Source organism: Tetrao urogallus (genome assembly GCF_951394365.1).
Source record: "Tetrao urogallus genome assembly, chromosome: 2".
Lineage (NCBI taxonomy): Eukaryota > Metazoa > Chordata > Aves > Galliformes > Phasianidae > Tetrao > Tetrao urogallus.
In genome coordinates, this window is record NC_136814.1 from 58,312,650 (window position 1) to 58,339,493 (window position 26,844).

Here is a 26,844-nt window from a genome sequence, read left to right on the forward strand (position 1 = left end):
TGTTGGAGGAGGTCTTTTCCCAGTTCTCCAAAAATTTTAAAGATTTAAAAAAAAAAAAAGATTTTAAAAGATGCTACTTTCTGTCTTAACTGCTGAAATCACTGCATAACATTCAACTGTTAACTTTGTGGGAGAAGATTCCAGATAAGAATTTTGTGAGTACTGTCTTTCAATAAATTTTTGTAGACCTCTGTGATGGGGTCACTTTGATACTAGGTTTTGCTTTGCTTCTTCTGTAGAGGTCTGAATTAGATCTCAAAGGAAGATTATTATTATTATTATTATTATTATTATTATTATTATTATTATTATTTTACTGTTTCTTTCCAGAAATGGCAGTTTTCCTATGGAAAAACGTATTTCATACTACAAAGGGGAGGATGCTACAGCAGAGAAGGGCATCTCTGTATAATGGTGCTCATGGCTATGACGAAGAATTGATAAAGAAGAAACTTCAGCAGTTTGCTGGTGGATCTATCAACCTTTCCAAAGAGCACAGTGGCATTGGAATACTTACCTTGAACAACTCCCGGCTAATGAATGCCTTCACAGGTATTAATCAATTGATGAGGATGCTGGTGGTTGCTTTCTTTTCCCCTTCCCTTTGCATAAACAAGGTGAAAAGCTGTATGTTATAATTCCTTAGGTAAAAGAAGAAATGTTTGATTTTTTTTAACCAGAGGTGTAATAAACATCCATGGTTCTGTGTGGTAGCTTTGCCCTGTACATTGTAAATATAAGAAGTTCTCAATGACACAAGAAATGTCTGATAGAACCTTTTTTTCAATGGAGGTGATTCTGCTGCTGTGCTCTCTCTTATTTCTCATTTCATTTTGCCTCTACTGCTTTAGAAACATAAGGTATTTTTACAGAGAAGAGAAGATATGATGTAGATGTATTTGTAGATGATGTAGAAAAGACAAGATTGTATTATTGCTTTTTACCTAAAATTTTATCTTTCACTTAGGCTTCTGCAATCTGTGGTAATTCACCTAGATATCTCTGCAGTTACTCTTTTGTTTCTTCTTAAAAGCTCTTCTATAAAATCATTGTCTAACTTGAGAAAATGCAGCTAAAAGAACTAGCATGGAGATTGTCCCTCTGACTAGCTCCCTGTCAGCATGCATGTTATTACGCAATCACAATTACACTCTTTTTCTACAGGTTTTTTTTCTTATTTTTGACTTAAAATAGATCTGTGCAAAGTACAGCTGTGGGCTGTGTGTTCATAGCTTACTTGTTGTGGTAGTTGAAACGGGAATGAGAAATAAGCGGCAATAGAAAGAGAAAAGACAGAAAAATCACAGTCTGCTGTGGAGATCAGGTGTGATATAAGCCATGTTGCTTAGACTAAACTTAACTTAAAACTGTGTTCTTTGTTTTCTGCTTGCTTGACATGAGAGTCTCGGAAGTGATATGTAGAAGTGTTAAGCAGTCACAATTGCTATTTAGGTCACTGGTAGCTGTGTTTTGACTATAATGAGTGCTATATAACGTTAATGTTCTGAAATCACATCACATACCTCAAATCACAGTCAAAATTAGCTCATATTTTGTGTCTCAGTTAGTGTTCTGTAGTGTAATCTCTCTTCATGTGATTGCTATGAAAATGAATTATTAGTACACACCAATAGCTTATGTTCTAGTGGCTAACAAGAAGCTATAAAAACCCAGGAGGAAATAAATAGTTGTGTTTTTGTAGTGAACCCAGATTAGAAAATGAGCCTGGGACCAGGCAGTACTGTTTTTATCATAGTATGTAGAACCTTGCAGAGAGCAGTATTTCATCTTGCTACGTGATAGCAACAGAAATTTGCTCTGGGAGATGTTACTCTGTCAGTTTAGGAGATTACTGCTTCTTTCGACTGTGCATCTTTGCCAGAGATTTTTGCTGTGACAGCTGAGAGTGCAGAAGCAAAGTCATGCTGGCCCCTTGGACACTGCAAATGATGATATGGCCTAATAATGTACACTGCTCTTCATTTCATTTTAATTTTATTGTAAGCTGTAGATAATGAGGAACTAGTAAGCAACTTATCATTTTCAGTTTGCTGTATATTGAGTAATACCCTTCAGGAGAAGGAGAAGTATGAAAAGGAATAGGATGAGCAAACCTTAAATTGCTACAACAAGACCTAGCTGTCTTCATTTGCCAGAGCCTGTAAAACACAGTACCTAAATGAAATACTGTTGATGCTGTATCTCAGAGCTTCTTGAAAATGGCAGATGTGAATTCACGATACATGTATGCTTCCTTTAGAAAGATGCAAAACATAATTAAACTGTTGAGAGAAATCCTGTTTGCCCAGGCATTTATTTTACACAGCAGCTTTTTATCTCAAAGGAGAACTATGTTTATTCTAAGCTCAAGCAACACATTGAACTGAAAATAGAACAAAATTATTGGCAAATTGCTAATGGGCAGTGTGGAGGTTGTTATGCCTTTTTTCTCTTCTTAATTGGAATCTGATAGCTACCTGTTTGAAATGGTTTCTTTGGAAACAAGTGTTAATAATGTCAGTTCAAGCCTAGTGGAACCAATTTCAGCAGCCCAACTTCTTTCTGAACTGAAGTTGAACTTCATTTAAGATAGAAAGAAGGTAGTCTGCGTGAACTAGATAATAATGGTGATGAAGTCAATTATAGAAAATAAATTCAAAGTATTTATTGTTGGATTATAATTAAAAATGCAAACAAGTGATTTATTCCAAGTAGATTTAGTGCCGTGTGGAGAATGAACTTACTGGTATCACATAATGAAGGACTAAGACTGGCAGGATGAGTATTTTCTTTGGTATTGTGTCCTCACGCATTGAATCAAATAAACTTGGTAGTGTCTGTTGGTGAAGTAATAGAATTAATGGTAGTTGTCAGTGTACACAGCAATGGAAGAAGTGAAGGAAGGGAAGCAGTTGCTGACCTTCTTCTCTAGTCTCCCCTGCTATTGCACGCAACAGCCTGATACAGTTCTTTTTTGTATATTCAGTTTTTCAGTGTTAACTGATTAAAAACTAGATGTTTAACTCACAATACTCTGTGGAAAGACTCAGTAGCTTGCTGCTCTGATTATTTAGAGCACCACAAATGATTGTGCTGTATCTTGACTTTGGCAAAGATTTGATGTCAGTCAAAATAACTTTATTATAAGAAAGCTTGAGTTACATGCAAAAAGATAAATCCAGGGGAATGATACACATTTATTTAAAGAATATTTAACGTCCACTTAATTCTTGACTTCCTTAGGAACGTCTTCAAAAAGTAGGAAGACTAAGGCGGATGTCCCTTACAGGGTGCTTGACCTGGTGCTAACATGCTTCCTTTATAAGGAGTTGTAAGGAAAACAAGCAGGAAGAAGGAATCTTCCACATCAGGATGGATGCTATCAGGCCATTTTAAGACAAGAAAAGATCAGTACGTGCAGACATTGGGTCAAAAAACCCAAGAGTAGTAGAAGAAAGATTACTTGAGATATTAATCTTAGGCATGCTTATATCTGAAAAAGATAGTCCTGTCCACTTGCATCTTTGTCTAAGAAGAGTGGTGCTCAGAGTATCATCAGCCTGTATGTATGTAGTCTGTTTTTTGAAATTAATTTCTGTAAATATTTGTGCCTTAAGAGTGCGTGAGAGTCATACGCATTCAAAGAGAAAGATCTTGTAGCTAACATTCTGTAAATTCCATTGCTGTGGAGGATAGGAAATGAGGTTATGGTTTTAAACTAAAAAAGGGTGATTTAGATTTAACATTAGGAAGAAGTTTTCTAATATGAGAATGGTGAGGCTCTGGAACAGGTTGCCCAGAAAAGCTGTAGTGACCCATCCTTGGAGGTGCTCAAGGCCAGGCTGGATGGGGTCCTGGGCAGCCTGGTCTGATGGGTGGCAGCCCTGCTTTAGCAAGCTTTGGAAGGGGCTTTAAGTCCCTTCCAACCTGAATGATTCTATGCTTCTGTGATTCTAAGATGCTGCTGTCTGGGACTAGCTCTAGAAACGTGAGTATAGAAATCTGTGTCAGGAAGATTGGGAAAGTTGTCCTCACTAGTTGGTCAGTCAGCAACAATTGAACAGGTTTTAATCATATGTTTATGTGAAGTAGATTAAAAACAGAGATCCGTAACTGTAAGGGAAAGCTTTTCTTGCTGAAGAATGAATTATTTTGGATGTCAAATATTAATTCACACTTCAATGTTATGTGGAAGAAGGTGAAAAGAATCACAGACATGGAATGTTGCAGTAATTGATCAAATTATGTATACAGTTGATGAAGACTATAGGTGTGGTCGAAAGTCTTTGGAAGTAGAGCCTGCCAATGCAAGTTCAGGGGATTGCTGTGGATAGTGCATAAAAACTAAGTGTTTTCACTGAACAAACTATACTCTAACCTCAGCAGCTTGTGATGACACCCCTGAATTGTTCTTCAAGCTTCTCAATTCTACACTTTAAATGTGATCTTTAACAAGCTCTCTCATAGCACTGATAATCTTCCACCTTTTAGCCTTTTTCTCAGTTTATTTAGAGCAGAAATTAATTAATCCAAAGAAATCTGTTTCATAACACAGGAGATTAGCATAGTTACAACAGTCCGTAGTACGAGAAAGTTCTCAAGCTAACGAATGAGAGTATTATGCTTAAGCTAGAAGTAAAGAGCTGGTATTATTCAATCCCTACATTTGAAGCTTAGGGTGTAATTTCCAAAGAGCTTTTCTAGGCAGTTACCATAGAAGGAACAAAAGAAGTTTCAGAAATATCTTTTAAAACTATTCTTTTAAAAGACAAATGTAATTTGCTTCTAGTTTCAAATCTTATTTTTATTATTTTTTGAATGGATGCTTGTCATTGACCTTCAACATATTTTGCTCTTGAGCCTTTTTTTTAAATATATTTTTTTAAATCTTTTCAGCTGAATATGTAGAGTGAAATATGCAGTGGTGCTAAAATGAAGAGCTGATCCGAATAGACACAAATAAGTTCAGATGTCCTGAATTCATGCAATTACAAACAAAAATAAATCAAGTACAATTTGTGTTTACTTCTTTGCACTTCTTTGTTTAGCTTTGAGTGTAATGCAAATTGCAGAATACTCTTTAGAATTCCAAGTGCATCGCTGAGTAAAAATAGTGCTTGCATGAGGGGAGACAGGAATTTAAGATGATGCTTTCCTTTGTGTTTTTAAGCCTTTCTTGTATTAACTTGATGTAGATATTGAAAAATGTAATGTGAAACATGCTGGTCATAATTATTTTGTTTTAAAAGTGTTGCTTTTCCCCTCTTGTAACAGGCACTATGATGCTAGAACTCCAGGAGAGAGTAACTGAACTGGAAAACTGGAAGGATGGCAAAGGCCTTATCATCTGTGGTGCAGGGAACACTTTTTGTTCAGGATCTGATTTGAATGCTGTCAAAGCAATATCCAATTCCCAGGCAAGTAGTGGTAGAAAGACTTTGGAGAAAAATGAGCTTTCTAGTTTTCTGAGGTCTCTTTCAAACGGAGGTGTTACACTGTGGTTATGCTGCGATTGTACATGCAAGTCACAGGATGGAGCTTTTCATGGTTGAAAAAATGCTGGCAGCCCTTTTAATCCACAATTTAAGTATTATGGTAATAGATTCATAGCCCTGAATTTCTGTATTAACATCTTTTTAGCCTTTTCTTTAAAAAAAAAAAAAAAAAAAAAAAAAAAAGTCTTTTCAGTTTCTCAGAACATTAGATGGATTAGATTGTAAACTGACTCATAAAAAAGTGTCCTTCAGTAGCTTCATCTTTGAAAGCAAGGAGAAGTAATCATTTCTCATATATTCTCAGGCCAAAAATAAATTTGAGTAGCATGGCTGCTATTGCAAGAACATTTCAATTTTGTCAGCTGAGTGTCTGGACCTGGATAAAAAGAGAGATGCAGTTCTTGTCCAGTTGAGCAATAGCGTTGATTGTGACCAGTTAGAGCAGTTGTGAGTAAGTTGGGCCTTGAAAAGGTAAGGGTTGGATAGTGGGTTTTCACTTATGCCTCCTTATGTTGACAACTTTCACATGTGCTGTTGTTTTTGTTTTTTTTATGGGTTAATATATGGCTGTTGGCAAGGCTTGACTTCGTTGGCAGCAAGGGAAGTGAGCCTTTCTGTAGTACTGTCACATCCTGATTTGAAATTGTGGTAATGGATAGGCTGGTGCTTTTCTATGCCCAGTTACAGGATTTGACCACACAAATTAGTCCTTATTGAATGGTTTAGTAAAAAAAAATAAAAAATAAAAATAGTTTACCTAGTATTTTTCTTTAGTAATTGCTTCTGTTGATGAAATTAGGCATCTTAAAAAACCCTGTCTGAAGTATTTCTGGCCTGGTAACACAAGTAGGATGGTCCAGCTTTCAAAAGGTACAGTAGGCTTTGTTTCATCTGTGGAACACCCTGAGAGGTGTACTTTTCCTGATATGGGGGGCACTCTACCTTATAAATACATTTTTTGAGGAATTTTCATTTTCTGTGTTTATTAGCACTGCTCATTTTTAAAATAGAAATATATCGGTGATTTTTTATTATTATTATTGATCTTTTTTAATCTGATTTTTTTCATTTTTTTTATAGCATTGTAGAAACAGAAAAGGAGTAAAAACCAAGCATGGGCTTTCTTTTATCCACATCTGCAGTCTACGCTTTCTTTCAGACTTCTACGTTTAGTAATTCTCCATGATTCTGCTTCCATCCTCTCTTTGATGTTTAATATTCTGTCTGTATGTTTATGTAAGTTAGTTGGAGCCACTGCAATGGGAGATAAGGCACCTAATCTTTATATGAGACCTAGCAGCGATACTGGGCATGAGGAAATATGTTGGTATTAGTTATAACTGTGTTGAAAACTTTCTCTGAGAATGTAGATCTCACACTAGGACTTAAATAAAAGTGCAAGTCATCAGAAATAATTTGAGAACAGTTAAACCTGATTGCTTTATGTTTCTTTTGGAGAGTTCAAATTATTTATTCTGAAGTGAAAGTTCCTTCACAATAGCACACTCCTAAACCATCTATTGGGATTTAAGTCTTTATTAAATAAAACTTTAATAGAATAGGGAATAGCATTTGCTGCTCTTTAGTCTTGTTGAACTCTGCTTTCTAACTTGCTGCAAATCAGAGAGTTTTGTTTTCTTTCAGGTTAAAAGAAGATTAAGTTTTCTATCCGCAAGTGTCTCTAAGGTGTTTTGTTTTGTTTTCTGTTTTGTGAGGCTGCTTTAGCCCGTAACTTTTAGCAATGACAGGTGATGCTCTTGAGTGAGGGCAATCTCAGACGTGTATACAGACTGAGAAGGGAATTTTGAGAGCAGCCCTGCCAAGAAGGGCTTAGGGATCCTGGTAGATGAAAAACTTAATGTGTGCTTGCAGCCCAGAAGACCAGCAGTATTCTGAGCAGCAAAAGTGGGGCAGCCAGCAGGGCGAGGAAGGGGATTTTTCCTCTCTTCTCTGCCCTTGTGAAGCCCCATCTGGAGTACTGCATCCAGGCCTGAGGCCCCCAGCACAAGAAAGATGTGGAGCTTTTGGAGAGGGTGCATAGAGAGGCTGTGAGGATGACCGAAGTGTTGGAGTACCTCCAAGGCAGACAGAAGGAGATGGGCTTGTTCAGTCTGGAGAAGAGGAGGCCGTGGGGAGACCTCATTGTGGCCTTCCAATATTTAAAAGGAGATTATAAACAGGAGGGAAATGAACTTTAATATAGGTATTTAGCAATAGGGCAAGGGGGAATGGTTTTAAACGAAAGGAAGAGAGACTTAGATTAGATATCAGGGGGAAGTTTTTCACAGTAACCTTATTTTATTTTATTCAGGAAGACTTTCAAATTATGTTGTCTGAGACTCAACCTAGAGTTTTTTTTCAGGGTGTTTTCTGTTTAGATATTTTTCCATATGATATACAGTAATCGGTCTACTAGTTGATTACAGGAAGACCTTTATTTTTCTCAGCTCAGTCATAACTACATTCATCAAGCTGGCCTGTTCTGGCATTAATCTTTCTTTACATACATCTTGAATTTTGGCATTAACTGAAGTGGCCATCTTGAATGCAAGAACCCAACTGTGATGAATTGAAAGTGCCTTTTTCTGCAGAGCTTCTTTTCCAGCTGCATCCTTGTGGTTATAATATGGGAACTGTTCAAGTACATTTGAGAACTGATACCATGGATAATTGTGTGAGTTTTGAACTTCCTGATGAGAAATGTTAAGGCAGCTATCATGGAAGATTTTATTATCTTTAATTTGGTGTGGAAGTATTGCTACTGATCTTAATGGACACAGAAGGTGGCTGCAGTGAGTAACAAAAGCCACTGTTTTTAAACCAAAATACTGAATTGAAGCAGTATCAAGTTCAGAGCCATCCATGGTCCTATATAGGCCTTTAAATCTCTTTGGATGTTTGCCTGGGAGAAGTGAGAAGAGGAAAGGCTGTAAAATTTCACATCGCAGAAACTTGCAATTGTTTTAATAGTGTCTTAATTCTAAATGAAATTCTAAAAAGTGATTGAGAGTTTTGTTTGTTTTTAACTCAATCCATATATAGTTTTTCTATATGTTTTTAAATAGGTTTTCTATTGGTGCTTATTGAGTTTGGGCTGGAATTTGAGCAAAATTAACCAAATTCAAACCTTTTAGAGTGAATATAATGAATACTCATATCTACTCTTTTTAATTGTGACACGTTAGAATTACTTATCATTTTTAAATTTTCTATTCTTTGTAGGATGGGATGAATATGTGCATGTTTATGCAAAATACCTTAACCAGACTCATGAGGTAACATATTTTCTTTACCCTTCTTTTAAAGTAATTATAATGATTGAAATTTGTTTTGGCGAACTCTTTAATGAGATGTTTAAGCGTGTGATTTTAAATCCCAGAGCTTGTATTTGTGTATACTTATTCAGGTAAGTATTTGTGGATTTAAATTAAACTTTGACAATTTGCATTGTTAGCCTTTCCAGAGATTGGAACAGAAAAAATTAAAAAATAACCTGTAAGTTTGTATATGGAGGGACTGGGAGGTAATTAGAGTTAAGGAACTCAAGATCTTGAAGTATCTTACTCGCTAGAAATCAGTTGTTCTTAACAAACAAGCAGGGCTAGCTTATACAGCCTACGCAGGTAGCATTTATCTAATGTATTTATTTAATCTTCCCACTTCATAAGGAGAACATATTCAGTTCTACCATCTGGTTCTTCTGTTGTTTTTTGTTTCTTTTTCTTTCCTTTAGATTAGGCTTCTTTTAAGAAATCACATTTTTATTGCATGCACGTGTGGTTAGGTTCTTTTTTTTTTTTTTTTTTGGTCTGTTCAGGGCCCTGGAAAGATAATTATTTTTTGTTTTCAAGTAGTATATATGAGAAAATGTTATAAGCTAACTTTATTTTGTAAAACTGCCCTGGAGACTGGTGACTTATTAATACTAATACTGTATTGTAAGGAATCCTGAGGATCAGAATTAGCATCCATTTGTATAAGCTGGCCTAAGTATAATAAAGATTGATGTGGCAAAGCGAAGAAAATGTATGAAGATTAAGACCTCACCTCAAGGGTTTTAACTTAGGGTATTTTACACTGTATTCCATTTGTGGTTCAAGTGGAGCACTAAATTGCTGTCTGGCCAAATCTATCTTTCAGGGGATCAATTTCCATCAGAGAGAGCTGAGGCAAACTGTGGTCCTGAAGGAAGTGCCTCAAACAGATGACTGTGGATGTAGGATACTTGGACCATATCGTCTGGTTCCCTATAGACTATAGGAATAATGAGATTTCTTTCTCCTAGTGGGCTCCCCTGTGTGATTTATTGTGTAAAGTGTATTGCAATAAGTGGACTTGGGCTGTAAGAAATTGTTGGTGGTTCTATTAAGGTAGAAATAAAACCAAATACATGATTGTGGTTGGGAGGCTGACTTCTGAATGTATTTTTAACACTGAACAATGAATTAAATGTTTCTTCATAGTAAAAATGAAACAGCTTTACCAGCGTGAAAAGTCTAGGACTAGTTATCTTTATTTTCTAGGTTACTTAGCTTATCCTAAGTCAGTCACTGTTTATTAGTATTAATTTCACAATTAGAGAATAGGAAGGATTTATCCCTATGTACTGTTCCTTCCTTCTGTCCTTTAAATTACCTTGAATGTGATTAAATACAGCATCATCAAAGGTAGCAGATTGTTGCTATCCTCAAAGGACGGTTTTGTCCTCTAAGAAGTTTTGTTGGTTGAGATGGTAGCACTGCTGTTTGAAGAAGCTGCTGAGGTTGTTACACTGAATCTCATTATTTTTAGATAACCCAGCTGTGCAGTCCTTATCTATTGTTCTATGTACTATATCAACTTAGCGTTTAGTCTTGTATCACCGTCCTTCTTGCAGATAATCTTTTCAGGTATAATCTGTGGCATATATTTTTCCATAACATAATACATGATCTGCTTTGCTGTGATTCTGTTAGCTACTTCTGTCTTGCTGCTTCAACACGAGAGCCTGAATTAGTTGTGGAATAATTGTTTCTGCGTAAGTGGAGTTGGTATTGTGCTGATTATCTGCAAAAGATGTAGTTATTTGAATAAGATGGAGCAGTATGTTTTTCTGAGCTTCTACTATAGAGATAGTTTGTCTGAATCCTTATTTCTAGAACTTCATGTGTGAATTTTGCTCACAAAACTCTCTTGCTTAGGTTGCCATTGATCAGCATTGCACTAGTCCAAGGAAAAGCTCTTGGAGGAGGAGCAGAACTTACCACAGCATGTGATTTCAGGTATGATTAACAGTTTGAGTAGTCACCACGTTGCTTTGACAACTTAATGACTGTACCTATGAAATGTAGGAAGCATTAGGCACTGCTTTTTCTTGGAGTCATGTCCGTGGATTCCAAGGTATTAGGAATTAGGCCTGTTTGCTTGGTCAGTAAACTTCAGGAAGCTCCATCTTTTCCTGTGATAGTATGAAGGAAAGATGTTTTACTGCTGAGTTATATAGCTAGAATCAGTGTGTAAAACAAGAGCAGTGAGGAACTTTAAGAACTATCACTGAACTATCACTCTTGTTACAGCCTCTGTATTGCAGCATTATAAATACTTGGTAAAAGGTGTCTTGTTTGACAGCTGTAGTATTGGCTGGAATGCACCTCAGAGTCCTTTGCAAGTCCACTGACAGAAAGTGGATCGTGCTATCCCTAAAGAGGAGTTTAAGGAATATAAGCATAATGAAATGGAATCTTTTGGCTTTCTGAAATATATACTCTACTCTTACTCCAGCTATGTTGTTTGACATACTCTATCATTATAATCATTGTCAAGTAGCTCTTATTTGCATAAGTGAGCAGCTGCAGTTCCTTTAATGCGCTGCCATAATTTTCGCAATAACTACAGTTGTTGATCAATTTTCCACTGCTTTCTAACACACTCATCCAGTGCAACTAAATAATAGCAATTCAGAAGCAGCAAATGGGACTTAATTAATAGCAGAAACAAGCTAGAGAAAAATACTGTGTGCTGTTATTGCTCCTGAATTCGATGATTTCAGTACTTGGCAACAGAATCGCAGTTCTTTTGAGGACTATGAGCAGATATTACTGGAACAGAAATTCTGTCTTGAATCAGGAGATGCCAAAAGAGGAACCTGCGAATGAATCAGAGAGGTTTGGTTTTTATCTTGAATAAACTGGTCAGAGAGAATGAGTGAGTTGTGGCTGCTTTTGATTCTCAGTTTTCGACTGAGAATATTTTTCACTGTTAAGCTACCAAAATGTTTGGTCCTGGCCTGAAAAACTTTCTTTATCTATACCAGTCTGTTCTGCATTATTTATGTTGATATTGTTGAAGTGATTCACTTGAATGAAAATGGCTTATATTCCTTCTTAGAAATGTGTTCTGGTAACGTGTTACAATCTGTACTGAAGTAGAAATGTGGACAAATTCAATTTTAAAATAGCTGATGTGGTTTAAGATATTATTGGTGTTAATAGACTGTTCTTCCAGTGGCAGTGCTTGTGGTTGTCTCTTTATTCTATTTCTTTTTTCTTTCTATTTTCTTTATTCTATTTTCCACCAGATTTAAAATTGGATTAGGTAGGTCTTGCATGAACTTTGGCGATTTATTGCTGACATAAGGGCAGTGATGGGAGGAGAAAGTATCTTAGGTTATTCCACCTTCTATCTGGAAGAGGATGTTTTCTCAAGGCATCTTCAGTCTTAGCTTACTTATGGAGTGTTGCAGTGTGGCTCTTCATAAGAAGCAAGATCCTTTTAAGATCATAAACACACAATTTGTTTTTTAAATTGTTCTCTAGCCAAGCATGAGGTCAATAAAATCCTTTCAGACTTTTTTTTTCTGATATGAAAATTAGGAAGATGAAGCTTCTGTCACTGTAATTATCTCACTTGTCTATTCCTGTAAATCTGAGCAATGTAAAACCATGCATGTGTCAAACTTGTTTGAGTAGCAAAGCTTTTTAGTAGTTTCAAGAAATCTAGACTTTTTTCCAGCGTGCCACTGCTGAACATTTTCTCTTCTGAAGGCACCTTGGGGATTCTGCTGCCTACCGTCGGTGTATGTTGCAGTTCTGCTCAACACTGCAGCCATTTCAGTGAAGTACACAAATGCCTGTGATGCTGAAGCTTTCACCTGATTCAGTGATGCAATTTTACAAAAAAGTTAAATGAGTTCTATGTGTGGAAACCTGAAATATGTCATATATTTGCACAGTGCATGAAGTTAAGGAGCGTGGAGTTTGCAGATTGGCTAAGGAATTTGAGGAAGACTTGCTTACAGTGGGTTTCTGGGCAATTAATTAATGATTAGGTATGGAGCAGAAAGTTTGATAATGAATCTGTCTGTACAATTAGCAGAACATGGTAATCTCTGAGCATATTAATATCGATAGGCTAGCAGCCAATAGCCAGGAAAGCTAATTTTGTGTTCTGAACTGTCCTATTTCACACTGTTGCCTTTGAGAAATCTCACTGCGACAATCTGTGTAGGTCTTCTTGTTACTTGTGCAGCTCTGTAAAAATCCGTCTGTACCCCTCTTGGCGAATGGACTTCACTGTACCTCAGTGTGTTTGAAAAATACACTTCCTTGGCACCACCCTTTAACCAGGATAGAGACATTGCAGTTCCATGTGAGTCCAGTGTAAAAGGGAGCATCTCCAGGCAGAGAGCAAGAGTAAAAAGATGAAAAGCCGCCCACGTCTTGTATCACTAATGTCAAAATGGTTCATCGATAGAAGCCGAAGTATAATTGTCCTTTTTAGAAAATAAGTTAATCAACTGTAATTTCTTGAGGTGGAACTGATTTGGCACAGTTGAATCACAAGGGCCCAATTTCATTGTTCTTGTTTGTGCTTAGCCATATTTTTACCTCATAAAAAGCACCAGTGATTTAAAGAGGCATTTGCTTTCTGAGCAGTCTCTTGCTGTCTTTAGCAATGGCAGAATCAAGCTTTTAACAAGGGAAGGAGCTAATACTGGTGGTAATGCATTGATACCATATTGGCCTTGCTGCATTTTAATCAGGTGTTTTCTGTATATTTGTGAAACATGTAAGCATGCTGCTTAGTATTTTAAGGTGATAGGTGTGTTCCATTAGACACATAAGAAATGCACTGAAATGCACTATTATTGGATAGCTTTCCTTGTGTTCTTGTAATGATTAGTTCATGTACTTTTACAAGCATGAATTAAATGTAATTTACTCAAAATGATAGGAGCAGAAGAATACAGACGCATTATAAATGTAGGCCCACTATGACTGACTTCTCAGTTGTAGGCACTCATCCTTTTATTAGTTTACAGCTCATTTGTTGCTCCTTTAAAACAACAACAAAAAAACCCCATCAAAACAAAAAAAGAGTGCCTCAGTACTGAAGAGAGCATGGTATGAATGGTACAGTGTTACAGGAGGCAATTCACACATTCATGAGTTCTTGCAGAATCCAGGCTGACTTTATCACACGTGACTCCAGAAATAACATAGCTGCACATTGTCAGGGACAGAATCGGTAGCTAAATCTAAGAATGTGTTCTCACAGCTTTAGGTGCTTACTGGATGCCACCGATCACTTGTTTAGCTATATTTAAGTTCCCTCTCACATTCATATGTGTGTGTGTGTGACAATATCCAAGCATAAAATGCCCTTCAAATCAGTTGGCAATTTAAAAATTTCATTGCAGTCATGCACCACTTCATGTTTTTAGAACCTTGGGAGGTTTCTTGTTACGATTTTCTGATGAATTTTCAAAGCAATGGATTATAGAAGCAAACTGTGTGAAACTTTTAAGAATGCGGTTCTTATTTTTGACTTTGAATGTTTGGCATCTCATTAAGTAACCACAGTACTACTAAAAAGGGACACGAAAACCTGTACGTCTATGGATTTGTATTTTCTTTATTACCATTTTTAATTGGATTTTGAATCTCACGCGTTTACAGTCTTCCACACAGAGGATTTTTTAAGTATTTTTTTTTTTATGTCTGCAGTTCAAATTGACCTCTGATTTAACTAAAAATATAAGTAACAACAACATAATGTGAATTTGAGTTGAAGTTTTGTTTTTGAAGTCATCTTTTTGTAGAGATTTACTTCATTCAATTTTTTTTTTTCTTTAGGAGGCCAAACCATCTTATTGTGATTGAATGAGATTTTTGTTTTCAGCGTCTATTTACCTTTACACTACCTTTAACACTAGGCAACCTCATGTCCTTTTTGTGTACAGCTAATGCCATGCAGGAATAGTAGAGATAGCCCAGACAGACAGTGGAAGACAAGATAAAATAGATTTTAGGGAATGCAGAGTTGGATACATGCTAACTCCTGCTGAGACACCAGGCTGTCATTTCGCTGTGGAGAAGCATTCTAGGCTCGAGAAGAATTAGTTCAGGAAAGGTAGAAATGCAAGGAAATCATCTATTACAACTGCATCTGTGAAGTGATTCATCCCCAGTGTAGATAAAACAGCCTCCAGGTATTTGACACTCCACTGCTGATTTTCGCTACCAAAATAATCTTCCTTTCCTTATTTTTTTTTTTATATCAGATACCTCCACAAGTTGATTAATGTAAAGTCTGAGAGACACTTATGTATTCAAGTCTACTGACTATGATGTGGAGTTATACTAAACTATGATTTCAAAAAAAGGGCAAACTGACTGAACAATTCACCTTGATGTAGGAGGAGTAGAGTGTCCCTGCTACTCTCCTCTGCTCACTGCTTACTCATGTGCCAAGTACCACTGAAAATGCCTGTATGAGTCAATTATCAAACCTAAAGTAATGGAAAGGCTAGATACTTTTTGTTTCTGGAGTGAGTGATTTGCAGAAAGCTAGAAATGACTAGAACCAATGTAAAAGTGGAACTGGGCATCTAGGAGAGGATGACAATCAGGAGAGGATGGCAATCTTTTGGCTTTAGGGAACTCTTAGGTTTTTGCCTCAGTTTTGCCCTGTTACTTCCTGACTTATCTAAAATCATGTAATTGTGTAATAAAGAATGCAGACTCTTCGGACCTGTAAACATGGGTAGATTCAACTTCTTCCTTTCTGGATTCTATGGTTTGTAAAAAATGAGTTGCTACTGCTGTAACTCATCAGTTACAGTAAGGAATAAATAAAATTTTAAATTCCTACATTAAATTCCTATTTTCCTTAAATTGTTGTGTGTTTAAGAATCTATGGTTGAATGTACCACCAGTTGTGATCTGCATCTGTCTTCACTTCCTCATCAATGTAACTGATCTGTCATATTAAAAAGTTAAAAGTTGGAGAAGCCAGGTTACTGTTGAATGTCAGTGTTATCATGGTCTTTCTACTTAAGCCTTTTTGACATGTCCTTGTGACACCACTCCCCCAATTCTAAAAAAAAAAAGAGATGAGCTCTGAATTCATATTATATCTGGAAAACTTGAAACAGCCACTGTGATCACTTAAAAAAAAAAAAAAAAAAAAAAAAAAAAAAAAAAGGCTTCAGTTCATTAGTGTAGTATCCCGACAAAGCGGCAACATGTTACGATTTAATCACCAGTGACATAAAGTGATCTTGTTGCTGTAGTCAGAAATTGCTGGGTAGGATGTGCAAATTCAGCATCACTCAGAGCTGAATTTCAGTGTGCCTTGTTCTCTTCAATCTTGCAAAGGTTTATTAGTGTGATGTCATGACAGTTTTTAGGTCCCTCAATGCTGAGTGTTGCAGAAGTGTGGTGTATCAGGCATATCCTCAGGTATTAGAGTGGTTCAGACCTTGCAACTCCTAGGATCAATATTGAGAAACTTTGTTACTTTCCAATCAACTGAGTTTAGTAGACCAAAGTGAATTTTGCCTGTTTGACATTTCAGATGCCAATCTCTGATTTTTGAAAAACTCCCCCTCCCCTTTTACATATCAGGAGCAAAAGCTTTTGAGTTTCATCCAGGAGTATTTTGTTTGGCTTTCTTTGGTCTTGATAAACATATATGACAGAAATAACAATTTGGGAAACTGAGGTTATTAATATAGGTTATTAATATGCTGCAAAAAAAAAAAAAAGTCACCTATGAATGCCTGTTTTTCATTAAAAAAAAATCTTGTAGAATATTAATGTGGATCTCTTCTAATGGAAATTTTTTCTTCAGTCTGAAAAGCATATCTGCTGTTGAAAGCCTTTATTTGAATGAAATCCAAACAACTCTAGTTCCTTTTTCAGAAGAAAAGACAGGTAATATTTTAGGTTTCTAGCATGAGTAATTTTTATGTGAGCCTTATTTGGCTTTCACTCGCTTGTGTTTTTAGGTTTTGGCAGCCTATAAAGAGTAGCTGAAACCTGCTTCATGGGCAAGACCAAAGTCCTACGTGAAGATGGAAACTACTCAAAATAATTGTGTGATAATGGAGGTTGCAGTGTAACTGTGGCTGGGACCCATTGAACTGACACCAGGGTAACGGAAATAAATCATAGCTGGGAATTAGGAGAGGAAGAGAGTGGGAGGGGCATCAGTACTTAGGGGAGGGACAATGTGGTGGAACCCATGGTATGTACTATACAGCTTTATCACAGCTGTAGGGAGGGAAAAGGGATCCAGGCACCACATTACAAATAACGGGCCTTCAGTCCCACACTGTTGTTCTGGTGATTTGTGGTAGGTTATCAGAGTTCATACCTCACACTTCAGTGAAGTTGCAGTCCCTGGAATAGCTATCTGTTTTGTTTTCTCTCTTCCATATACTTTTATAACATGCTGTGTGCACACTTTCATAAACCTTTTCAAAGTCTCCTGCTGCTTTCTTGGTCTTCCAGGTTACCTTGAGTGCTCAGGCATGAGAGCGAGGATGAGGGACCAGTTCCACATCTTGTATAACTTTTCCTTCACATTGCACCCTGTAACAGGGCCACATGATATCTGCATGTAGCATGTCGTGGTAGACAGCATGACCTGCTGTGCCAGAGCTGAGCAGCCTGGCCAGCCCTCTGCTTTTACCCTAGCACTTCTGGGGTGTGTGAACCACATCTGAACCTGGGAAATGGATTGATTCCTTTGAAGTTAGGCCAAATAATTTTCCTTCCTGTCAGCTTTCTGAAAAATGACAGGAGAAAAAAAGAAAAAAAAATCCCTCTTTTTTGCTTCCTTTAATACTGCATTTGGAGTTTTAATCAGTCATGCTTTTTGGGTGCCTATTTCTTGCCCTGTGAACTGTCATCTAATTCAATTTTTCATTCCTGTTACAGAAAAAAAAACACTCCGTAATTTCCAATATTGAACTTCATTTATACCTTTTAGAACAAATATAATTTTAGTAGCAAGCTCTTCTGTATGAAACCACAGGCAAGAAAATGCCAGCCTGAGGTAAAAAATAGAAAACAAAAATAGATCTGAAACCCTTAATTCTCAGCTACTGGCTGAACCTTCATCCTTAACTGACTTTTGGGAGATTCTTTTTCAGAAGGTGATTAGAAGAGCCATCACCATGGATTGCAGCAAGTATTACAATAAACATCACCTGTAGAAGACTTTTGGGTGGCCCTGTCTACCTTTCCTCGATGAGGCTGATTCCTTGGGGGGTATTTGCAACAACTTCTCTCCTTGCATTTTTTTTTTTTTTTCCCATAATCTCTTTCTAATTAACAGTCTTTTTGGCTCTGTTTTACCCTCTTACCTCTGATCAGGGAACTGTTTGAGAAATAAAACTTTCTCCATGCTCCAGTCATTCTTATGCAGTCATGTTCTGGACTGGTTTTGGTTTGCTTTAAATCCTGTTATTCAGTAGACCTAGTAACAGTATTGCTTTTGTGCTTCTTCCTCCTGAAACTAGTAATCTCTTTGAGTTGGCCCTGTACTTTTTGGAGGCTCACCTTCCATTGAGTTCCTCAAAGTTTGGGCCATAGATGACAGAATTACCCGTACCATTTTAGTTGACTCTGAGTTGATGTGAGAAAGCATGATAGGATTGTGGTTAAAAACAGTTAAGTTTCCCCATAAATGTGCTTCTCATTGTTAAGGTCTATCAGCTCTGGGAAGTGGACTCAGGTTCCCTAGCCAACTCAGAAGTCTTAGCTCTTCCACAAGATAACACATCTGTAACGAGGAGTCTATTTCTGGGTCCAGGTTTTGAGATTAATTCTTAGAATTCTGAAAAATGCATTGGAAAAATCTGACTGGAGGGCAGCAACAAAGTTAAAGGCAATGCATGCTGGCAAAATGTGAGATATTTTCTCTTAGGCTACTTTATGTGAATATTGAGCAGGGGGAAGCGGATGCACTAAGCGTGTTACAAAATAATTCCGTAACTATAAATAACATTCTGTATAATCTGTAAGGCAGAAGAGCTGTAAGAAAAGTGAGCTCCCTTGCTGGTGAGATTTGTTATGCTGTCCTTAAGCCTACTCCTTTGACACTGAGTTTTAGAAAGTACGTAGAACTCTCTGTGCTTGGGAGAATCTTTTTTATTTTGGTTCTTGAATATAATTTTAATGTATTTAAATCTCAAGTAAAGAAGATGTGTTTGTGATTTCTTTTTTTTTTTTAATCCCTGCAAGGATTTGAGAGAGCTGACTGGATCTACATCTTTCCATTGCGTTCCTGTAGTGAATAGTACAGATTAATGTTTATGAGCAGGAGAGATGATTAATATGCACAATGTCTTCTGACCCTGGTGAAATTGGGGATTGCAGAGCAATATTGAGCCATTATACATGCATAAGAACGTGGTTTCTCCAAACTCCTAAACTGTCTTCTCTTTACACTCTCTACTGGTTACCATTTAGGTATCTGTCATGAGTATATTTATGACAAAAGGATTTTCAGGAAGAGCAAAGATTTGAGGGTTTGTTTTTATGATGTCAGTCTGCATGGACTGTCGTGGTCAATTCCTTTGTTTTATCAGTTTTAGAGTATTTTCGTTTTGGAAGTCTCTCTTCATGTTATCACTGCTCTGAAGCAGCTATTGCTGTGATACTTGTTTTATTTGTGTTGGGCAGAAACATGAGAGGCTCTCCATGAGACAGAAGATATGAGAGAGGAGTAGAGGGAATTAATACTAGTAAGTTGTGTTGGAAAGCACTAAGCAATTGTGGCTGATCGATACTTACTGCACTGTTAGTTTGAAAAATCTGCTAAACATAATTAGCAAGGAGTCATTCATTAAGTTTATAATCGGGGCTTTTTGGTCTCTTTAAAGCCTGTGAGATTGAAGGGACAGGTGAAATTATGACTAACTATTCTCAGGATGAATCAAGTTCTTAGTCTTTTCAGGAAACTGAGATGTTTTCTTGATGACAGTGTGTGTAGTAACATAGCTGAATTTCAGAAAAATCTTTAGCTGTTTTATGTAGATAATCCCTTGATGGAGTAACCTGGATAATTATTTGGTGGTGTAGTGGTAAAGAGACCTTGCACTATAGGGCTTATTTTTTGGAGGAGACAGTCTTATTTTAACAGCATCTGTCAGGAAAGCTGAAACAAGGACAGGAAACTGTTCTTCATCAGCTTTGCTGACTGCCTAAGTTACTTTGGTGTTATACTGCATATTTCTTCTGCAGAATATTCTTCCTGCAATACCTTCCTACTTCAGCATGCATTGCAAAAATAATTAGTTAATTTGACTGTTGTTTTAGTAGGACTTTCATAGAACTGTGGAATAGTTCAGGTTGGAAAAGGCCTCAAGTCCAGCGTTGCTATAATAACCATGGAAAGCTTGTGTGTTAGAATATGGAACAAACCTAAAACTTGGTTTGTTTGTTAGTTTGTTTTCCATTAAAAATGAAACTCATGAAAGTATTCCTAGCCTTTCTAATAAGATTTATAGTCCTGAGAATATTTTGAGAGACTAAATACTATTCAAGACAAGTTGTCACTAATAGAACATGATATTATTATTTAATTGCAGTGTATTAAATTTCCAAGTAAGGTCTCCATTGGTATGAACTGAGCCTTCCCTTTATCAGTTATATCAGGCTTTGTGTGCTTTTGTGAAGATGAATATGAACCACTGCCTTGACAAGTCTTATTTTCACAATTATACTCAGAAATTGCTTTTGTTGTTAAAAGATTCTGGAGGAGGTAGGCATGAGTTTTATGGCAAGATGCCACAGAACATTCGTATACAAGGCCTTAAGAATTTGACTTTGTAGTATCTTAATGCCAAGAATGTTCCACAGTTTCTTGCATGCATTAACATCTGAACGTGTGGGCAGGGTTCAGATACATTGACTGGGGAGGTGTGTGGTATCTGAAGTATTTTTCTGACTGAGATTTGATGTGCAGATATCAGAAGTTGATTGAGCATGAGATCAGCAGGGCCATTCCCCTGCTAAAGAAAAATGGGACAAGTCAGCTAATATCCAAACTGCAGTTATGTGCTGCTATGTGAACCATTCAAAGTAGCATGCAGTGGCAGCAGTGCTTGACTGCTTTTTTGATGGCCTTGCCCAAGCTTCAGGCTGACTGCCCTAATTGTAGGTTTGCTTGGCCCTTTTGTGGCTATAGGAAGAGCTTTAATCTGTTGTTGGCTGAAGGCCCTCTTACACATTTGCATCTCCTCAGGCACAGATGGACTCTGGTTTTCATGTTCCAACATGGGCAGTATGGGAGAATTCCATCTACTCAGATCTGATAGTTTGTACTGCACTTTAGAGACCTGTGGCAGTTCTTTTTCCTCCTGTGAAAGAAACATATGGCTTCTTTCTTTTAAGGAAATACTCTTGCGTCCAACTGCCCGCGTTTTACCTCGTCTAAAGTTTTGTTTTTCAGCCATCTACTTTAAAGCTATTTTCTTTGCAAAGCCAAAGATGTAGTATGCTGTCTGGAAGATAATACTTGATCTATGCAGTGTGAGAGACCAAGCTGAAGTAAAAGACTTTTGGTCCTAAATCAGGGCTTTTGTTACACAGGTAGAGGAACTGGTAGTTCATTTATTATTCTGATGCTGTAAGTTCAATAGATACAATTCTCCCTTACTTTATTTTAACTTACTGCTCTAAAAAACCTTAGTTGGCTAAAAATGCCCAATATTTTGCACATCTTTGGCAGATTTTGTGCATTAAGAGCAGTGCTCTTTTCTTCTTCTTTTTTTTTTTTTTTTGTTTTGTTATTGTTTTTGTTTTTTTTGTGGGTTTTGCAAGCATCAAGAGGAGAAGGGAAGTCAGAGTATGGATATTACCTGTGTAACTATGTCTGCTGCCTGAGTCACAGACACTGGCTGCAAGGACCCACCATCAATACTGGGATCTTCTGTGCCACTTGGGATGATGGAAAAGTTAAGGAAGGTGGAGTGAGACTGAGGCACAGTGTGCAGGTGAGATGATGGGGTGGGAATTGTATTTTGGGGAAGTTGCAGTACAGTAAGGGAAGAAGTGGCCAATGGACCCAGGACTTTCAAGCTCACTTATAGTTTAATATGGATTTAAGAGCTAATGCAACTTCTGTTGGTCCTATTAGTACTTACCAAGCAAAGATACAAAATCCTGAGCTAGTTACTTGTGAGCTTTTATCACTTGCAAGCAAGGTCCTCAAATTTTAATGCGCATGTAGTGAAACAGTTTCTGTTTGCGTAATTAATGCCATCCACAGGCAATGTAATGTCTGACCTCTAACAAATTCTAGAACTTAAACTTTCCAGCTGCATTTATTTTAAAAAGCTGCTGTGGCTATCTGTCAGCGTTGCTCAGTTGTTGCTTAATTTAACAAGAGTTAAGTAAGCTGATGGCGTATTGATAAATGTGTTAGAAAAACATATACATTGGCAAAATTTTACTGAATTGTGTATTAACTTTGTGCTTCTGTTGTTGGTTAAAATAAATGTTCAGCCCTTGGTTACCTTCTTTCTGTTACCATTGTCCTGTTGGCTTTTTTTTTCTTTAATATGTTTCTGTGCTTAAAATACTTGTATATGTGGTTTGGATTGTTGTCTGAAAGCTTTTGATGTCAGTACTGCATTCTTGCTGGTTTCACAGAGTACTGAGCATCTTAAGACCTTTGACTATTTTTAGAGTTATGATTTTGTAAAAAATAATAATAATAATAATAAAATAAAAAAAAAATCACCTTACAGATTTACGAGAATGTATAGATTTATTTCATAGAGTTACCAAAATGTATGGAAAAAGTTAGCTAGCACATTTGGTCAGAGAACCATATGACCCCAAAGGCCTGTTATTTGTGTTGACTGGAGATTTGAGAGGAAGTGGTAGGAGGCCAAAGTATGTGTGGGAGAGATGAAAGTGAGCTCCTGCAGTTCTGGCTGCCTTCTCCAGGACAACTTGAGCTGAGAACCAGGTGCTGCAGCCCTGTGTGACGCTGGCTGCTTCTCTCCTTGATGTGTCAGTGTCAGGCCAGATCATAGGAGAAGACTGGAAGTAAGGATCTGTGTCCTTATATGACACTGAGAATCAAGCAGGGTTGAGAACGAAATCCAGATTGCTGACAGCATGTTTAATGTTTTAGGCATCCTTTTTTCCATCATGGCATTCAGAAGCATAGTGGCAGAAACTTCTAAAATGCATAATGTGATATTTGTCATTAGTGCCTTTGCTTTGTCAGAATGCTGAATTGAATTCAAATCCCAGAATTTCAGTAGATGTGAAAGTGAGGGCCAGCACAGACTGTAAAACAGTTTGTATTCTACCCAAGAAGCTGATTATACCTATTGGAACAGTTCAGTAAAAGGAGTGCTATAAAAAGCAAATTTGAAAAACTCAGAGAATACATTTCAGTTTGCATTACATTTCCAGCCTTCATTGTGTATGCTCTACCTTCAAGTAGCTGGAAGGTGCATTAGTGCAGGAAGCATCACTCTTAGCTCAAAAGGAGCACTGTCTTTAAGGAAGCAAGTGTGCCTGCTCAAGGATGGGACTCATTTGGCTGCCTTGGTAATGGCAAACATGGTGTTTTTCTCACGTGCATTTTTAGTGATGTGATGTGATGTGATGATGTGACAGTCAGTTTGTGGCCACAACAAGATGTCCGTAAGGGAATCCTATCAAAGGTGTGGAGGGTTTGTAACATTTGGTGGATCTGAGAATACTATAAGATGCAGAGCAGGAGTATTTGCTGCAGCTCATTTGCTTCAGACAAACCCAAAATTGGATGTGGCCCCTGGTAGCTGTGCTCTCTTCCTAGAGGTGTTGTAGTGTTTGTAACATGGGATTATAATGTTCTTAGAGAAGGTTTGTGCTGCTCTTTAGTGCTTCTATTGCCTTTTCCTCTGTGTTTTAAGATACAAGGATTTCACTGTTCTGAAGGATGTTTCTCTGCTTCTGAAGTCCTTCAGTTACATTGTATACAAATTGTGTTTGATAAATGTTTTTTTCAGCATTGTCATGCAACAGATTTTCATTTTTTTGGGGACGGAAGAGGCATGTGTCCAGGAGCCTCATTGTATGACCTTCCCTTGGGATGTAGGAGACCCAGATTTTAATTCTCTTGACCTAGAAGAGAAATACAGACATACTAAGTCACATCAGAGACTCATTTTGTATTCATCCCCTGTTGTGTTTCAGACAGGGCCAGTAATAGATGAATAAGCTATAAACAGCTCAAGAATAGAATGGTGCTTCTGTCTTTTTATGTCTGCATCTTTGTGTTTAGTAGCATTTGATGTACTTTTTATTACATAAATTTGTCTAACGTTAGATCAGATCTTCGTGTCTCAGAAGACAGACTCAACTCCTTTCATAAAACAAAGAGGGAAGTATTTATGCAAGGCTGCAGCTGGTGGTGTTTCAAGGCTGGTTCCAGGCAGCTTAACAGCAACCTTTGCCTTTCGAAATGTGCAAAATCTGAGCTCAAGTCTCCTTCACTTCCCTGAGCAGAAGGATTGGAATTGTGCAGAGTAACTAAATGGAGAGAGTGATGGGTGGTTTCTAAAAGAAGTGACATAACTTAGGAGAGGATTCATAGTTGAAAAGCCTGAAAAACCACAGAAACCTTTCTTATGGTTGAAGACAGGCAGAGACTACATTTACACCTTCTGTTGACCACTTAGTTTTCTCTGAGCAGCTTGTTCAAAGGTACGGTATAAGGAGAGGTGAGCGGTATAAGGAGAGGTGAGTGAGAGTGAGAGGTCTCTCACTTCCTGTGGGAGTCTGGAACTTGCAGCCAGACATTTGTTTTCCTTTCAGTTCATTTGGTTTCATTTTCTCTGAAGAGGGTGACAACTGAGCAGGTTCACATATTCTTTCCCACACAGTAAATTTTTTTTTTTCTTGATGGTACTGAGGGATTGACCATGCTTCTAACATAAAATTCAACTTTACATGTGAGCTTCCAACTGCATTGACAGAACTTACCAGATGAATCCATGCAATTTCCCACAGTGTGTTCACTGACATGTCTGTCCCTACGTGCTTACACAATCTCAGATTCAACAAACATGGCACCACCTTACTCATCCATTGTGGCTGTGTTATGTGGCTGCCTACAGATCATCTAGCATCGTCTGACTCGCTGTGTGTGACCACTTCTTTTTTTTAATGCTTTGTGTTGCTCAGCACAGCTAGAATTAAGCCCTTAATAATGTTTTCATTATTGCTTTCCCAGTAGGACATAGGGTGTCAGCAAATTGCAAAGTAAGCTGCACCAAGAAAGGAATTTTGGAATACTTGCAGAATTTGAACAGGAGAGACTTGAACCTCTTGGGGTTTGCTGCATTTGGGAAGCACTTGCTCATTTTAGCTAAAAGCCTTTCTTCCCCTGCAACACCATTCTCTTCTTTTTGTCACATTAACCTTCCTCCACTATCTCCACAAAGTGGCCTTCATGCAATCTGGCATGTCAGCTGTTGCCTTTGTGCATTGTATTGGGGGTGGGATAAAGTGTTGTAAGCTCTTCAGCCCTGGTGCTTTGTAATACATCATGAATGCTGATAATGCTCTCATTAAGAAAAAAGGAAAAAAAAGCAACCAAACAAACTTACAATTAACAATAACTAAGCAGATTTGGGAACAGTGAGTTTCCAAAAGCAGTTCCACTTTCAAAGAAGATTTTCTTTTTCTTCCCCTTTTTAAAGCTGTTCATCTTGGTATTTTCAATTATAGAAAACTGCATTGTTAGGAAACACTCATGTAGATATTAGTATTACATGCTTTATCTTCAAAAAGCCAGTTAGTGTTTGGATGGAAGTTAATCTGCCTCACAAGTATAATTCGCAACCCTTGTGTTAGAAGTAGCAGCAAGCAACCACACTGCAGAACCATATCTTAAGAATGAGAAGTACTGGCCTACTTCTGTACATCTGTCCTTCGTGTTTCTATTTTGAGAGGCTTTTTCCACTAACCCAGTGTGTCAGTATGAATGCCATGCAGAGAGTACCATCCACTGCAGCAGAGCTCCTTCAGGGAGAGAGCTTAATCAACCCTGAGGTGAGTTCTTAAACAGGGAAGGTGACAGACTGTGGAAATGAAATGAAGATGTGAAATATTTGAAAACAGGAATGTGAGACTATCTCCTGGAGAGGAGCAATTCTATTGCACACCGTAAGGCATAAGCAGAATTCTGCTACACATTGTGTGGACTCTCTAAATTAGACCACCAACAACAGAAAACATAATGAAGCACCAGTGATGTAAAAATTAAGATTTTACAGCTCTGGCTGTAATTAGCAAACTGTCATACTGCATTATCATTTGGAAGCAGAAGGGAGGAAATGGAGGAGTGAATGCCAGAGAGTTGAAAGCTGAAGTCACAGCTCAGACTGACCTCTGAATGTCTGTTTTTCATTGACAGGTTGATGACGCCAGGCAGCGAGATTCGATTTGTCCATAAGCACATGGGCCTGGTGCCAGGCTGGGGAGGAGCCGCCAGGCTGGTGCAAATTGTTGGCAGTAGAGCTGCCCTCCAGCTGCTGAGCGGGGCTCGTGGGGTGGACCCTGAGAGAGCGCTGCATCTCGGGCTGTCAGAGCGGACCTTGTCTTCTTCGGATGAAACTGAATCACTAGAAGAAGCTCGAGCCTGGCTGAGTCAGTACACAGAGGGTCCAGCTAGTGTGATTCGAGCTGTGAAAATGGTGGTCGCAGCTGGAAGAGAACTGCCGCTCGAAGCTGCCTTAAGGACAGAGAAGGATGTTTTTGGAACTGTGTGGGGTGGGCCTGCCAATTTGGAGGCATTGGCTAGAAGACAAAAGCATAAGTGATTGTCAATATATAATAAATATTCTTGATATTTTACACACGAAGCTTTCACCAAAGCAGATAATAGATTGAATCGTTTAGTGCCACTTTAAAGGAACAAGTTCTTAACATTCCTGTCATTCATGTCTGGCAGACATATTTGGTGTGCAACCACACAGTAATCCCCAGAAGATCCCTTACTGTTTTAATCACCTACTGAATGAAGATTAGTGAAATTCCTATGTAAAGGTAAATACTGTGCTTAGAATAGA

General features: G+C 37.7%; 1 protein-coding gene across 1 annotated transcript; it reads left to right on the plus strand.

Moving 5' to 3' along the window:
- Positions 1-332: 332 nt before the first annotated feature.
- ECHDC1 (ethylmalonyl-CoA decarboxylase 1) lies at positions 333-26,595 on the plus strand (the record flags this gene model as incomplete). Its single annotated transcript, XM_079549886.1, has 5 exons — positions 333-552; positions 5,275-5,417; positions 8,718-8,770; positions 10,676-10,756; positions 26,190-26,595. 5 exons carry the CDS (start codon positions 333-335, stop codon positions 26,593-26,595), a joined length of 903 nt encoding a protein of 300 aa, XP_079406012.1.
- Positions 26,596-26,844: the final 249 nt, after the last annotated feature.